The 17,115-nt window shown below is 45.1% G+C and overlaps 1 protein-coding gene across 3 annotated transcripts in view; it reads left to right on the top strand.

Moving 5' to 3' along the window:
* LOC131186981 (tyrosine-protein phosphatase non-receptor type 11-like) overlaps nt 1-17,115 on the top strand; it is a 37,514-nt gene that overhangs the window by 5,255 nt on the left and 15,144 nt on the right. For 2 of the 3 annotated variants that reach the window (XM_058161013.1, XM_058161012.1), the window contains exons 2-3: nt 9,970-10,092; nt 16,712-16,906. In XM_058161013.1, coding sequence (XP_058016996.1) covers nt 9,970-10,092; nt 16,712-16,906 — 318 coding nt within the window. The remainder of the gene's footprint in view (nt 1-9,969; nt 10,093-16,711; nt 16,907-17,115) is intronic. The other variant, XM_058161014.1, reaches the window with a different exon arrangement.

Genomic DNA, 17,115 nt, shown 5'->3' with positions numbered 1-17,115 from the left:
TTTCAGTTAATAACTGTGGCAAAAGAGGTCGTAAAACGGGGCAAAACTCACTTAAAAACTTGTCTCGTGTAGCAGTAGAAATTTTTGCCTCAATTGGGGTCCTAAATCGAGGTCTGTCTGTATTTTGCGTTAATATTTTCTGAAGTTTTTTTTTTCTCTTTCCCTTTCCTCCCACTTTGCGAAAGTGTGTCATATTTTTTTCTGCTTTGTTTTTATGACACTTTGGGTTTTAAACTTGTGGCGCTTCTGAATTTCTTTTCTTGGTGGTGAACGAGAGAGAAAACCCCATCTGCAAATAATTATTCTGCAACTTTCCTAAAAGCCAACTCTTTTTAAGAGTTTTTTTTTTTGCCCTCGAAGGACAAAACACAAGTGCAAAAACAAAAACTTTGCTGGTGTGTTTTTTTCACAAAATAAAAAATAAAATTTGACAGCTCAAAGGAAACCCGGTGGAAATACCTCCCGTAAAATATCTTTGCAGAAAAAAAACCGTCTTGCCTCCCATGCTGGAAAATCTGAATGCTAATTCTTTTTTGGGGGGAAAGATGGGATGGGTAAAGAGGAAAAAATAGCCCCCACCAAAAATAAGAAATTGAGAAATTCTTATGCCCACCTATCTTGCTTTAGAAAGATTTGTTGGGGGGTTTCTTAGAAGACTGGTGCACCTGATCACTGAGAGTTAAATAGATAAACGGAACCTTTTCTCTCTCTCTGTTTCTTATCGTTGAAGAATTTAAGAATCTACAGCAGAAAAGATTTGATGTACTTAAAACAGCGCATGTGCCCGGCCTCAAAAATGTACCTAAATAGGATGAACAGGCCCACCTGCGATTTCTGCTATCGGTTCGGGCAAACCGGTCCAAACCAGCTGAATACCCACTTCTGGTTTTCTGTTTAGCACAGGTGTGTCCAACTTCAGCAACTGTTAAAGACCTGCGGATTTCAATTCCCAGAATTCCCCCGGTCAGCAAAGCAAAGCAAAGCTAGCTGGGGAATTCTGGGAGTTGAAGTCCACGGGTCTTGAGAGTTGCCAAGGTTAGACGCTCCTGTGCTAAACAGAAAACCAGAGGTAGGTAATCGGCTGGTTAGGGCTGGTTCGGATCGGTTCGCCCGAACCGGTAGCAGAAATCGCGGGTGGGCCTCACCCTCCTATTTAGGCACGTTTTTAAGGCCAGGCACATGCGGTGAAGGCGCGTGCGTGAGTAAGGCATGTGCGCAGAAGGCCGGGCGCATATGCGGAAGGCATGCGTACGAACCTGGCACATGCACGAAGCGAGCCCATGCATGCAGCAAACCGGTAGCAACATAACCTGAAACCCACCACTGCGGAAAACTATTGATACTTAGGAGTCGCCAGATTGGAAAGCGGGCCTCCCCATCTGGGGGCACTCTACCTTGAAACACCAAACAGCTCGGCTTGATGCCCATCTGATGGGCTCCGGCAGGTGTCTCCTACCGCCGGAAGATGCCAACTTCAGTCCTTTCTCGTCCGCCTTACTTTTCTCCGCCTCTTCGTTCCTGGGAAAAGGCCAGCGTGGCTCGGGCCTGAGAAGATTTTCCTCCTGTTCCCCTTGTTGTGGTCCGCCAGTAGCCTGAGGAGCTGGCAACGGAGCCAGATAACGATGAGGCTGAGGTGAGGCCAGGGCCATCGGGGAGTGAGGTGTGGACTCCAGAGCCTGATAGTAGTGAGGCAGAGGAACAGGAGGTGCCTGTTCCTAATGCACGCATGAAAAGAGCTGCCAGAAGGCAAGAGCAGCTCAAGCAAAAAGGACAACTCGAGAGTAGGGCCAAGAGATGATTGGCCCCTCCCATAAGGCTTAAAAGACCAGCAACGGCATTTGGGCTCTTTGCCGGAAAACAACGTTGATAGCTTCGTCTTCTTGCATTTGTTTTGTATCGGTGTCTTCTGAACTTTTGACAAGAAAGGCCTCTGGCAGTTTGCCTAATTGGACCAAGGTTTGCGATAGGACTGGGGAATTTGTGTTGGGAGGAATTTGTTTTAATTTAGTTGAATGACGCTGGGAATGAAGTAATTCTCAGCTGTTCGAATAAAGTTTTTTTTTTTTCATAGACTGAGTTTTCTACTACCTACTTGGGCCTGGGTCACAACACCCCTCCTGCTATTGATTGATTTAGCAATGTCAGTTTTTCCCAGCACACACCACACACTACACACACACACACACACCACACACAAGCTGTCTTGTCTCGATCGAGCTGCCAGTGTCTGTTCCAACCGGACGCGCTTTGTCGTGTTTCCTAGAGATGACTCAGAGAGCCACAAACTTTCAATGCCCTCTGCACAAGATCGCGGATCCTTTTCCTCTCTGCGGTTGGCAGAACGCAGGAGGTATGTGTTGTGTGAAAAGGTAACCCAGCCTTGCAAAAACCTTCCTTTCCCAACACTGCAATGTTTTAGGACTAAACGACAGAAAATGAAACAACGGCGCAGAGTTTGATCTCTCCCTGGGAAGCTGAGGGATCATAGGAGGCTCAGGGAAGCGAGTCGAAGTTTTAGGAGCCTGTCAAGTTACTATAACTTCGTATAACTATAGTTAAGGGATGCGGTGGCTCAGCACTCAGGCCCGAGCGGAATCAGCTTGCCTTGTTAGCTTCCTGAAAGGAAGTTCAGAAACCGTGTTGCTGACCTCCGGCTCCAAAAATCAGGAAATGGCTGACTTCTGGAATTCCCTCCGTTTTTAAGCTAAAAGGATGCTGCAGCGATGATTCCAAATTGGAGGGGTGAGGGGACACGACAATGACAGAGAATTAGAATCCCTGCTGATTTCGCTCGAGTCGTTTTATAAAAATGGAATTTCCGGAAAAAAAAATTTTCCCCAGAGAATTGGAGATATATCCATGGGCGGGCTTCAAAAATTTTAGCGAGGGATTCTCTGCTCGGTTGCTGGATGGGTGTGGCCATGATGGGCGTGGCCTAATCAGCCTCCTGCACTATGGGGGGGGCGTTTTTGCCCTCCCCTGGCTCCGGAGGCTTTTCTCGAGCCTCTGGGTGAGCAAAAACGGCCTCCCCAGGCTCTGGAGGCCTTCCCGAACTTCCAGTAGGCCCGTTTTTCGCCCTCCCCGAACCTCCACATGTGCCCTGCACTTACTTGCATCCAAAACGGGCCGCGTGGGGACGCCGAGGAAGGGCAGGGTGGGCGGGGCCAGCCAGGAGTGGGATTTGGGGGTTCTCTGAACTGCGGAGAATCTTGGCTAGAGGTTCTCCCGAACCCCTGCACACTCCCAGCAGCCCACCCTTGAATATATCTTGACCGTATCATTCCAGGGTGGCTTTCCGATGGAAGAAACAGACAACATACGTGACATGCGCACACCTGTGGCTGTACGTTGTGTGGTATGAATAGCAAGGCGTAACATTTTTTATTTTTTTTTAATAAGGCTGTGAGTGGGACGGCATGAATTATTGTGCGACGATTCAAACGCCGTCCCAGCATTCCACGGCAAAGTCTTGGCACGCACGGAACTCACAACGGCAAAGGGACAGAAAGGGAGAAATGCAGGCGGTCCTCGACTTTACGACCGCAGTTGAGCCCAAAATTTCCAGCGCTAAGCAAGGCAGTTGTTAAGCGGGTTTTTGTCCTGCTTTACGAACTTGCTAAAGTTCTTAAATTACTGCTCAGTTCTCAAGTTGGAGTAGGTGACCTCAAGCTTCTGGAGTTAAATTGCCATAAAGCCTTATGCGGCCAAAGGATTATGGAAACTGTGGTCCGGAATATTTGCAGTGGGGAGACATTGGCATAGCTCCATGATGGCGAACCTATGGCGCGCGTGCCAGAGATGGCACGCAGAGCCGTCTCTGTGGGCACTTGCGCCATCGCCAGCTGCTCTCCTGGCGCACCATCCAGCTGGTCTTCGCAGGCTAAAAATGCCACTAAAACAGTCCATTTTCAGGACCTTTTTTTAGTTTTTTAGCTGTTTTTCGGGCCCAAAAAAGAGCCTAAAAATGGCCAAAATTGGCCCGAAAACAGGCATGCGTGCGCCAGCCAAGTGGTTTGGGTTTCCGGTGCTCCGGCGCACACAAAGACCAGCTGGTATGCGTGCCGGAAACCAAAGACCAGCTGATCGGCACGGGCATGCGCACCAGCCAGCTGGTTTTCGGGTTTCCGGAGCTCCGGCGTGCGCACATGAATGCACGTTCCGGTTTGGGCACCTGGTGCTAGAAAAGTTCGCCGACAGTGGCATGCATAGCTGGTTGCTCCCCCTGGAGAATCCGTGCAGCCTTCAAAGCTGCTGGCCAGAGGTTGCTTTTCAAATCTTCTGCATTCAGTGATGTATTTTTGATGTCACAAATCTCTTTTTAAGTTTCATCTTGCATGGAAGTAGGCCTTGGAGGAGATTTGTAGCCACCGTATCTTAGATGCGACAGGCAGACGGAGTTGTTGAGCGCAACTTGACGTGTAAATCTGGATGTTGTTTGGGTTTTTTTTTGCCATCTTTGTTTAGTAATAACATCCTGAATAAGATTTATGCCTTTCCCCCCCCCCATTTTATTTAACTTTTTTTAAAAACAAAAACAAAAACAATGAGGTAAGGAGGTGGGCTTATTTCAAACCAGGGATATTTTGGGAAGTTTTTATAGAGAGAACCTTTGGGATATAAAATCACCCGAGATGCGGCTATTTTTAATCCTTAGCAAAGAATTAAAAAATTGAAGCGTGCTGCGTTAGGTTAACGGATATCGTCTCCCAGAAGAAATTGTGGGACCTAAAGAAAAAAGCCAAAATATTGACTCGGTATGCGGTTCCAGGAGATAACAATTTTTAAGAAAATGTTGGATAACCAATCTGTCTGAAGTGGTATAGGGTTTCCTGCCTAGGCAGGGGGTTGGACTAGAAGACCTCCAAGGTCCCTTCCACTTCTGTTATTATTATTATTATTATTATTATTATTATTATTATTATTATTATTATTATTATTATTATTATTATTATTATTATTATGTATCTTTTCCCAAATCTCAGCAAGGTTTTGGTGTTTTGGGTTTTTTTTTAAGGATGGGGGAAATTTAACTCGCCAATATTCGCAAAACTGCATTTTTGGTTGTTTTTTTTTGCAAGATTGGTGATGATGCGTGCTTGGTTTACAGTTAGCCTCTTGCAAATCTGACATAAATTTGTATAAATCTCTTTAATTTGTTCAGTCTTCAGTGGGGTATATTATTTCTTCTTCCCTAAACCTGGATTCTGCACTTCTTTTTTCCTCCCTTCCTCCCTTCCATTCCTCCCTCCCTCGATTTTTCCCTTCCCTTCTTCCTTGCCTTCCCTTCTCTTTCTTTCCCTTCCCTCTCACTTTTCCTTCCTCTCCTTCCTTTCCTCCCTCCCTCCCTTCCCCCCTTGACTTTTCCCTTCCCTTCCCTTCTTCCTTCTTCCCTTGCCTTCTCTTTCTTTCCCTTCCCTCTCCCTTTTCCTTCCTCCCTTCCTCCCTCCCTCAACTTTTTCCATCTTCTCTTCTCTTCTCTTCTCTTCTCTTCTCTTCTCTTCTCTTCTCTTCTCTTCTCTTCCCTTCCCTTCCCTTCCCTTCCCCTCCCTTCCCTTCCCTTCTCTTCTCTTCTCCTCTCTGCTCCTCTTCTCTTCTCTTCTCTTCTCTTCTCTTCTCTTCTCTTCTCTTCTCTTCTCTTCTCTTCTCTTCTCTTCTCTTCTCTTCTCTTCCCTTCCCTTCTCTTCCCTTCCCTTCCCTTCTCTTCTCTTCTCTTCTCGTCTCTGCTCCTCTTCTCTTCTCTTCTCTTCTCTCCGATCCTCTTCTCTTCTCTTCTCTTCTCTTCTCTTCTCCTCTCTTCTTGTCCTTCTCTTCTCTTCTCTTCTCTTCTCTTCCCTTCCCTTCCCTTCCCTTCCCTTCCCTTCCCTTCCCTTCTCTTCTCTTCTCTTCTCCTCTCTGCTCCTCTTCTCTTCTCTTCTCTTCTCTTCTCTTCTCTTCTCTTCTCTTCCCTTCCCTTCCCTTCCCTTCCCTTCCCTTCCCTTCCCTTCCCTTCCCTTCTCCCTTTCTTTCCCTTCCTTCTCTCTTTTCTTTCCTCCCTTCCTTCCTCTCCATCCAACCGCCACCTCTTATTACTCAGATATTCCGAGGTCTGCAATTCTAAAATATCATTCTGCCGATGAAGGCCTACAAGCACATAGCATGTCCTAATCTAATGAGATATTGAGTCCCAGAATTCCCCACCTTGCCTGGTTGTCGCTAAGGATTCTGGGAAGTGTGTATGTTATCCCCAACCTGTCTCTCTTCACAGGGAGACGAAATGCCATCCAGTTTATTCTCCCCACCACCCCCAGGAATGGCAAATATACTATTAAACAAACGGGCCAAATGATGCAGTGTTTTGTAACGATTCAACTATTAGGGATGCGGTGGCTCAGTGGCTTAAGACGCTGAGCTTGTCGATCGAAAGGTCGGCCGTTCAGCGGTTCGAATCCCTAGCGCCGCGTAACGGGGGTGAGCTCCCGTCTCTTGTCCCAGCTTCTGCCAACCTAGCAATTCGAAACCAGGTAAAAAAATGCAAGTAGAAAAACAGGGACCACTTTTGGTGGGAAGGGAACGGCGTTCCGTGCACCTTCGGTGTTGAGTCATGCCGGCCACATAACCATGGAGACGTCTTCCGACAAAGCTGGCTCTTCGGCTTTGAAACGGAGATGAGCACCGCCCCCTAGAGTCGGGAACGACTAGCACGTATGTGCGAGGGGAACCTTTTACCTTTAATAATTCAACTGTCCCTTTCTTTTTTGGTTTCTTCTTCCGTCGGCAATTCTAAATTTAGCTGCTCGGCAGGCAGAAAGATCCATGGCAGATTTTGCAGGTCATGTAATGTCTGCCGGAGCCGGGCTAAGCATCCATGGACAATGGAAATATTTTTTTTCTTTCTGACCCAGAAAGTTTTTTTTTTATCAAAATAAAATAAATAAATGAATACATCCTGTTTGGAGGGGGAAATGGCTGGGATGGATGAAGATGAACAAACATTAGCCATAAATAGCCTGGTGAGGCCTGGCTGAGCATCAACTTTGATGTTCAGCCAGGCCTTCCCAAGCTGCCTTACTGTGGATTGTCCTCGGCTAACAGCCGCTTGCTTAGCGTCCAAGTTTACAAGGGCCCTGGGGGAAAAAAAAGAGACTTAAAACCGGTCCTCGCGCTTACGGCCAAGTCACGCGATCAAAAGTTGGGCCCGTGGCAAACCAGGATGTATTGATGACCGTTGGCATCATCGCCGGGACCTGATGAAGCGCATTCCTTGTTATGCGTCTCCTTTGAGAAATGGGGCACGTTGTTTTCTCGCGCTCGGTGGGTAAAGAGCCAGGGAGTTGTGGGTTTTTTTGGGCCCTAGGAAAACCCGTCGTCCTTCGCTTGGGTGACTCTGCCGAGATAAGACTCTGCGGTTTTGGATAACGTATGTGCTAAAAATATTTGTGGTTGAGTTGCAAACAGGGCTGCGCCGGCAATCTTTGAGCCGCACCTGCACCTTGGCTTCTGAAGTCACCAAACGGCGCCTCCTCCTTATCTTGGTGGGTTTTCTCTCTCTGCCCCAAATAATAGTCCCTGCGAGATAGAGTGGCTCCTAACGTTTGCCCTTTACATCATTCCTTTGCGTCTCTGGGAAATGTACTGGCAGGCCTCCAGGACAAGCCAAGAAAATAATATTTTGTCTCCTTTTTTATTCACTTTTTTTCCCTTTCTTTCTTTCCTTCCTTCCTTCCTTCCTTCCTTCCTTCCTTCCTTCCTTCCCTCCCTCCCTTGACTTTTTCCTTCTCTTCTCTCTCTTCTTTCTTTCTGTCCCTGGCCTTCCTTTCCCTTCCCTCTCTTTTTTCCTCCCTCCCTCCCTCCTTCCCTTCCTTCCTCCCTCCCTCTGTCTCTTGACTTTTTCTTTCCCTTTCCTTCTCTCTCTTCCTTTCCGTCCCTTGCCTTCTTTTCCCTTCCCTCTCTCTTTCCTTCCTTCCTTCCTTCCTTCCTTCCTTCCTTCCTTCCTTCCTCCATCCTTTGACTCTTCTCTTCCCTTCCCTTCTCTCTCTTCTTCCTTTCCGTCCCTTGCCTTCCTTTCCCTTCCCTCTCTCTTTTCCTCCCTCCCTCCGTCCGTCCCTTGACTTTTCCCTTCCCTTCCTTTCCCTTCCCTCTCTCTTCCTTTCCGTCCCTTGCCTTCCTTTCCCTTCCCTCTCTCTTTTCCTTCCTTCTTTCCTTCCTTCCTTCCTTCCTTCCTTCCTTTCATCCCATTAAGATTGACCGGCAGAGCACTTGAGATCTCTCAACTAGAATTAGATGCCATGTGGACTTCAACTCCCAGAATTCCCTGGCATGCTGGTCAGGGAATTATGGGAGTTGAAGTCCACCTTTTTCAAAGCTGAGGTTGAGAAACGTAACAATAAAAGGCCTTATACGTAGTCATCCACCCCCCTTTCCTTTAAAAAAAAAAAAAAAGTAATTACTATCTTAGTTGAGTATTTGGCTAATTGTTAAGACAAATTTGTGTGTTTGCGTGTGTGCCTTCAGGTCAGGTTTTTTTTATTCCACTAATGGCCTTAAAATGCTGCCCGTGGCTATTTCTATTTTCTCTTGGTTCCCTTTCCCCTCTCTGACCATATTGTCGGGCTATTGGACGGAGATAAAATTTAGTTAAATATCTCTTGGGAAGCCCTGGTTAATTATTCAATATATTTGATAGATGTTTGGTTTCTCCTGTGCCAGCAAATATTGTGGGCGCAGTGGGCAGGGATTGAAAGGGTAGCCAGCCCACCAAATTGAACGGAAGCGTTGCTCGATAGCATTTGATCCAAAACCTGCCTGCAGTCGTGAGTCTGGAGGCAAACATTCCAGAGGCTACTTGGTCTCAGGGTCCAGCAACCGGGAAGACAAACGCCATAGGGTGGCTAAGCTCCATTCAGCCAAATCTGAGGTACCCCATAAAATGTAACTGGGGATTATTCACGTAAGCATGAAATCAGGACGTACTGGAAGGAAAACGGTCTATAAATGAAAATTAACGATGAGAGGGGTAGTTCAAATGGCTGTTGGAGATCATTTAGAATTCTAGCGCAACACGGGGTCAGACTAGACGACCTTTAAGGTCCGAAATGGGTGGGACTGAATGACCTTTAAGATCAGAAATGGAGTTGAACTAGACGACTTTTAAAATCCAAAATGAGGTTGGACTAAATGACCTTTCAGATCCAAATAGGGTTGGACTGAATCATCATTAAGATCTGAAATAGGGTTGGACTAGATCAGGAGTCAGCAACCGGGAGCTCTGGAGCCACATGTGGCTCTTTCGTCCCTCTGCTGCAGCTCCCTGTTGCTGGTCGGCTCCACAATTGATGGGTTAGAACAGGTAGAGGGAAAAGGATGTCGTGCTAGGAGGAGACTATGATGGATTTCTGTTTGGCTCCAGAATTGAATGGGGGCTTCCAGTTAGGACCTTTGTGGCTCTTTGAGTTTTTAAGGTTGCCGACCCCTGGACTAGATGACCTTCAAGATCCAAAATGGGGTTTGACTAGATGACCTTTAAGGTCCAGGAACGGGGTTGGGCAAGACGACTGCTAAAATCCAGAATGGGTGTCAAGCGCCAGGGAAATCAGGAGACCCAGGCAGTTCAAACGGCTATAAAGATTTATTGCAAGCTTAAGCTCTCTACAAGAATCGGAACTACTAACAGTCAAAGCAATTTGGCGGCAGATAAGGAATTCACGGTGGGCTGGACTTAGATCTCTTTTGGGCGCGAAGGCATTCATGACTGATGACGCGTTTGATGCCTTCCTCCCTCGGCCTTAGCCTGGACATCTCCTACAACGGGGTTGGAGTAGTTGAGCGCTAAAATCCCCAGCAGGGTTGGACTAGATGACCTTTTAAGCTCACCCCGCCACCTTCTGCATCCTGTGAATAGAATAAATCCAGCTGCCCGTCTTATTAATAGTGAGGTGTTCTTGTTTTGTTTTGTTTTTTGCTCTCCCCACAACCCCCCACCCGCCCCTCCAGGTGGTTCCATCCAAACATCAGCGGGATTGAAGCAGAAAAGCTGCTCCTAACCAGAGGCATCCATGGGAGTTTTTTGGCCCGCCCGAGTAAAAGCAACCCCGGAGACTTCACCTTATCGGTCAGGTAGGTTCTGCAGGCCTAGGAGGAGAAAAAAACCTGATCCTGAAGCCGCCTGGGAGTGAAAACGAGCCGTGAGGGGAGGTTGCCGCATTCCCCATACCCTGTTTTGGGCCTAGGAGACCTTCCTGCACTTACCTGGGAGCCAAAATGAGGCGAGTGGAAGGGGCGGGGTGGGATCAGCCAGCAATTTAACTACCGGTTTGTATGAACCGGCTGAATCCCACCACTGATGCTGTGGGAATGCACCTAATCATGTTTGATCACGGCACATTTTTTTCCCCCCTGGATGTTCTTTGCTGCCCGGACACTCAGTGAAACGGTTGAGTTTAGCAGGAGGAAGGCGCTCTGCTTGTGCTCAGAAGCACTGTTTCTTCTGAAGCCCCCAGGGTTATTTGCAAACGAACGCGGGGGCATAGAATGACCCTCTTTGTCATGCCCGAATCCTCCAAATTAGCATTTCGGGAACGAAAAGAACAAAAGTATCCATTTAGAATTGTAACCCGCGGACCAAGAATCGGTATCGTTCCGTCCGTCCTTAAAACGCATTTGATTTATTTTGAGTTTGTTTTGTTTCTTAGCCCACCACCTTTATTATTTTTTATAAATGACTCCTGGCGGCAGACATAGGTGTCGCTCTAAATTATATTCACGTGGGAGCTTCCTTTGAGAAACAAAACTTATTTTGATGGAAAATATATATCTTGGCTGTCGTTTCTCCCTGTTTTTCCTCGGCTCTGCCAGGCTATTTTTTCCTAGTCCGCTTAACCGGCTAACGCTCTTATTCATAATATTTGCTAGAATTCAAGGTTGCATTTTGCATCCTCAGTTTAAAGTTTGACGTACAGATTTGGGGAAGGCAAAGAAATGAAACCGAATGACAATGCTTGCTTTCACAGTTTTTAACCAAGGACGGACCAAAAATTATTTATTTTTTTAAAACTAATTCTGAGCTTCGTAGAACCAATAATTCTAAAAAGAGACAATGGCTGATGCCAAAACTGAGGTCTTCAAATATTAGAGAATTATTTTTGCCAGTTTTCACAGTTTGTTTGTGGTTTAGTAACCTGGTTTCTTTAAAACAGGCTGCTGTAAAACGGTTGTATTTTAAAATGCCCAGCTGCGAATAGAAGGATGTTATTGTCATGTTATTGTTCAATTGGTTTCTTTTTATTTTATTGTAAGTTTTAAAAGCTAACAAAGAAGACATCGCAAGGAAACAAACAATAAATCAAAGGAAATGCAATTAATAAACAATAGGGGGGGGAAAGGGGGGAAATTATAGAAAATTTGAGCAGAGAATCTGCATATAGCAATACCAATAGCACTTACTGTAGACTTATATACCGCTTCACAGTGCTTTTACAGCCCTTTCCTCTAAGCGGTTTACAGAGTCAGCCCTATTGCCCCCAACAATCAGGGGCAGCAGTTTCGTTGAATGACCGCATGAGTCACTAAACAGCTGGGATTTGCATAACGACTGTGGCAAAAATAGGTTACAAAATGGGGGACGGGACCCCTTAACAGCTGCCTTGGGCAATTGAGCCTAAAACGGACTTAAATGTTTGGTTCAATTGCGGTCATAAGTCAAGGACTACCTGTATACCTCGCTTTCATTTTATAAACCGTTTTTTTTTTCCTTGCACCTCTCTAACGGGGATCCCATCTCGTGTTCCATTTAGCCTGGAATGTTTTCCAGTTTTATGTTCCGTAAACTTAATGGGCCTCTGGTGGCTCAGCAGACTAAGACAGTCTGTTATTAACAGCAGCTGCCTGCAATTACTGCAGGTTCTAGTCCCACCAGGCCCCAGGTCGACTCAGCCTTCCATCCTTTATAAGGTAGGTAAAATGAGGACCCAGATTGTTGGGGGCAATAAAAGTTGACTTTGTATATAATATACAAATGGATGAAGACTATTGCTTGACACAGTGTAAGCTGCCCTGAGTCTTCGGAGAAGGGCGGGATATAAATTCAAAATTTAAAAAAAATGTTGCAGGCATTCTGCTTATGTTTACTTGAGGGCCCTTTTAATATTTAATTACTTTTTTTTTAAAGGGTAGGTTGAATCCAGTGGTGGGTTGCTACTGGTTCGCCCCAGTTTGGGCGTACCGGTAGCAGCGGCGGCGGCAGGAGGCTCCGCCCACCCTCCCGGATGTCATCAAAAACGCTCTGCGCATGCACAAGCGAACCGGTAGCAAAGGAAAGTGAAACCCACCACTGGGTGGATGGGGAGGGCGAGGGTTAAGAGTTTTTCTGTCCAGCACAAGGAGGGTTAATTCTGTTTGGCCCAGTTAAATGGCTGCTGCTTTTCACCAAGAGCCCATTTTCAAGACTCCCGTTAATTGCATTTTAAAGGCACTTTGGAGACAGTCTACCAAGTGAGCTCAACCAGATTCCAGATATTTGATGGATGAGTTCGGTCAGAGAAAAAAAAAAAACAACAGCTCTCCCATTTCTTAATCAAGCTTTTGTTTTCGTGCCTTAGAAAGAGAGATAAGCCAAGGGACCGAAAAGAATTACACAAGCTAGCCCCGGTTCGGCTTTGACAGACATTTTTTTTTTAAAAAAAAGCAAGCTTCTAGATCTCAGTGGCTAAGACGCTGAGCTTGTCGATCAGAAAGGTCGGCAGTTCGGCGGTTCGAATCCCTAGCACTGCGTAATGGGGTGAACTCCTGTGACTTGTCCCAGCTTCTGCCAACCTAGCAGTTCGAAAGCAGGTAAAAAATGCAAGTAGAAAAAAATCGGGAACACCTTTGGTGGGAAGGGAACAGCGTTCCGTGCGCCTTTGGCTTTGAGTCATGCCGGCCACATGACTATGGAGACGTCTTCGGACAGGGCTTTGAAACGGAGATGAGCACTGCCTCCTAGAGTCGGGAACGACTAGCACGGATCTCATGACCCTAAAAGATACAGGTGATCGTATGACCCTAAAAGATACAGGTATAGTCCTCAATGGTTCATTTAGCGACCGTTTGAAGTCACAACGGCATTGAAAGGGGTCAGAGTTCAGTTAACAAAGGTCTCATTTAGCAGCAGAAATGTTAGGCTCAATTGTAGTGGTCGTAATTCGAGGACAACCTGTATTCTTGTGCATTCTCTTTTGATTTCAAAATCAAAAATATCTTACCCAGATTTGGGGTTAGAAAAATATTTAACCTAGATCTGAAATGAAATGCTATGGTTCAGACTGGTTCGCCCGAATCAGTAATAAAAATGCTACCAGTTCAGACGAATCGGTAGTAACAAAAAAAATGCTACCAGTTCGGGTGAACCGGTATTTGCGATGATCAGCCGTGCGACGATCAGCTGTGCTGCGCGATAGATATTCGCTAGAAAGCAGGAGTAACACCAGTAGCAAAGCGAATCGGTAGAAGACTTCAGAGCATTTCATCCCTGACCCGGATGTTAAAAAAAAAGTGATGCTGGGTTTGTTTTTGGTGTTGTGTAGAATTTCTGGTTTGGGGACAGATCAATGGAAGGTTGCTTTTATTTTTGGCCTCGTCTTGAATTCTGACTGATTTATGCAGTTTGCAAGACATTTCACCATCCGTTCCATTTTTCTCTCTCTCTCTGCTTTGCAATCTTCCAGCTTCCTTTTCAACCTTTTTTTTTTTTTAAAAGAAAATTCAAACTCGATGCAATTGTTGGACGAACCAAACCAGCCGCCTTAAAACCCCTTGAAAGCCACCTGCCACAATAAAATAGGAATATTTAAAAAAAAAAAAAATCCGATCATCACACAATTTATTCCGGAGCGAGCAAGGCATATAAAACCTGCGTTCCAGACGGCAGTTGTGCTAAATTCAGTGCTATATCGTTCATCTTTTCTATCCATGATTTCTTCATGCTGGTGCTTTTAATGGGCTTTAACGGACTGAGCCGGCATTTTTGTCATTAAAATGCTTGCGTTGGGTGAGTTTCTATATGACAGGGCATATAAAATACAGGGCTCAGTGGCTAAGACGCTTAGAGCATGTCGATCGAAAGATCGGCAGTTCAGCGGTTCGAACCCCTAGCGCCGTGTAACGGGGTGAACTCCCGTGACTTGTCCCAGCTTCTGCCAACCTAGCAGTTCGAAAGCAGGTAAAAAATGCAAGGAGAAAAATAGAGACCCCCTTTGGTGGGAAGGGAACAGCGTTCTGTGCGCCTTTGGCGTTGAGTCATGCCGGCCACGTGACCACGGAGACGTCTTCGGGCAGCGCTGGCTCTTCGGCTTTGAAACGGAGATGAGCACCGCCCCCTAGAGTCGGGAACGACTAGCACGTATGTGCGCGGGGAACTTTTACATTTACCTATAAAATATAGATTTGGACCAGGGCTACACACACGCTTCAAATGTGGTTTGAAAGGAGGGAGGATCCTCTTTGGCTAAATTTTTATGAGCAGAAGAAAATTCAGTTATTATTATTATTATTTTTGGAGGATGGGACTGCGAGCACAGGAAGTGGATTCCCAACAACAATATCCTTATTGTGCCTTTTAGGGTGACTCATCCTTGCTCTCTCTTGCCACGGCTTTGCCGGTGGCCCGCCCGTTTGCAAAATTTCTTCCAAAATTAGGAAGGATGTCAGCAAGAGGAAGGTCTCTCGGCTGCGGAGGCTTTTTATGGGGACGGTTGTGGGTCTGCCTGGTGAATTTGGATCGCGTGATGTTAGAAAAGTCGGAGCTGTAAAAAAAAAAAACGGTCACTTTTTTCGGTGCCGTTGTTAACTTTGAACGGTCGCTAAATGGAACTGTTGTACGTCGAGGACTACCTGTATTTGTGCAATTATTTTTTAACCCTGGACGTTTTCCAGAAGAGATTGGACAATCATTTGTCTGAAATGGTATAGGGCCTCTTGATTAAAGAGGGGGTTGGACTAGAAGACCTCCAAGGTCCCTCCCAACTCTGTTATTCTGTTAAAAAGGGTTGGGCTTTAAAAGAAACGTGTCAAAGAGCATGGTGCTAAATTTTAAACCTTTTCTTTCATTGTTATTCATCCTTATTCTTAATTTTCATGTTTTAATATCTGTGCCTTTGTATTATTATAACCCACTCACTCAACACAGTGAAAATGGTAGGATATACATTTAATAAATAAGTAAATATAATAATAATAATAATCATAATAATAATAATAATCATCATCATCATCATCATCATCATCATCATCATCATAATAATAATAATAATAATAATAATACTACAACTACTATTATTAGTCCTAAATGCTTGGGAAGTGTTCGACTAGTGATCTGTGATACGAAATCCAGCATAGTTATCTCGTTTGCTGTCCTTTTGTGTAAATAATAATAATGATAATAAATAAATAGAATAGAATAGAATAGAATAGAATAGAATAGAATAGAATTTTTATTGGCCAAGTGTGATTGGACACACAAGGAATTTGTCTTGGTGCATATGCTCTCAGTGTACATAAAAGAAAAGATACCTTCATCAAGGTACAACATTTACAACACAAATGATGGTCAATATATCAATATAAATCATAAGGATTGCCAGCAACAAGTTATAGTCATACAGTCATAAATGGAAAGATATTGGTGATGGGAACTATGAGAAGATTAATAGTAGTGCAGATTCAGTAAATAGTCTGACAGTGTTGAGGGAATTATTTGTTTAGCAGAGTGATGGCCTTCGGGAAAAAACTGTTCTTGTGTCTAGTTGTTCTGGTGTGTAGTGTGCTCTATAGCGTCGTTTTGAGGGTAGGAGTTGAAACAGTTTATGTCCAGGATGCGAGGGGTCTGTAAATATTTTCACGGCCCTCTTCTTGATTCGTGCAGTATACAGGTCCTCAATGGAAGGCAGGTTGGTAGCAATTATTTTTTCTGCAGTTCTAATTATCCTCTGAAGTCTGTGTTTTTCTTGTTGGGTTGCCGAACTGAACCAGACAGTTATAGTTATATAAATGACAGACAAATTTATATATAGTTATATAAATGACAGACTCAATAATTCCTCTGTAGAACTGAATCAGCAGCTCCTTGGGCAGTTTGAGCTTACTGAGTTGGCGCAGAAAGAACATTCTTTGCTGTCCTTTTTGTAATGATAAATAAATAAATAAAATAAATAATAATAATAACAACAACAACAACTATATATGGATGACTTAAAAATGTATGCGAAAAGCCCCACTGAAACAAATCAATACTCAGCACAGTTCAACTGTTCAGCAGCGATATCAAAATGAATTTTGGACTTGAAAAATGTACTATATTATCCATGCAGCAAGGAAAAACGGGAAAAAACAGAAGGGATAGAGCTGGGAAATGGAAACATGGTGAAAGCTACCATGCAAAGGATGAGGGTTATAAATACCTAGGCATATTGGAAGCAGATAACATCTTGAATGGAAAAGTCCAAAGAGTCAATTCAAAAGGAAGACATCAGGAGGGTCCGCAAAATATTAAAATCAAAGCTGAATGCTGGAAACATATCTTGCCTTTAAAATTTTAACAAATGTATATATACATTACATTATCTGTTTTTATCGCCACTGGGGTCGGAATCCATCATTGTTTTTTAATTTTGGGGCTGCCTCCGGGAAGTGGGGCGGGAATCGGAGTTATATCGGCGATGGTCCATCCGACGACATCCTTTTCTTCCCCGATTCTCGGCGGCAGGAGAAACGATGAAGTGACCCACATCAAAATCCAAAACACGGGCGATTATTACGACCTCTACGGCGGGGAGAAATTTGCTACTTTGGCTGAGCTGGTTCAGTACTACACTGAGCAGGAGGGCCTTCTGCGCGAGAAGAACAGCAATACCATCGAATTACGATTCCCGCTCAATTGCCAGGATCCCACCTCAGAAAGGTGAGTGGGAGGCGGGTGGGTTACCCAAGGCCCTAGGGGGTTCTACTTGCACTGCTGAAGGAATGTGCTGGCCTACCTTATAAGATCGTTGTGAGGAATGTACTAAATTTCTCCTTGGACTGTGCAATGGGTTTCAAACGTTACCGCTGATTTGTCTGTGGAGATTCTCAGTCTTCCAGGTCCATACTTACTGTGTCTCAAAGGGGATT

The sequence above is a fragment of the Ahaetulla prasina genome, chromosome 18, assembly GCF_028640845.1.
Source record: "Ahaetulla prasina isolate Xishuangbanna chromosome 18, ASM2864084v1, whole genome shotgun sequence".
NCBI classification, from domain to species: domain Eukaryota; kingdom Metazoa; phylum Chordata; class Lepidosauria; order Squamata; family Colubridae; genus Ahaetulla; species Ahaetulla prasina.
The sequence above is the reverse complement of the archived record's forward strand: the minus strand, read 5'-3'. Positions and strand labels throughout refer to the sequence as shown.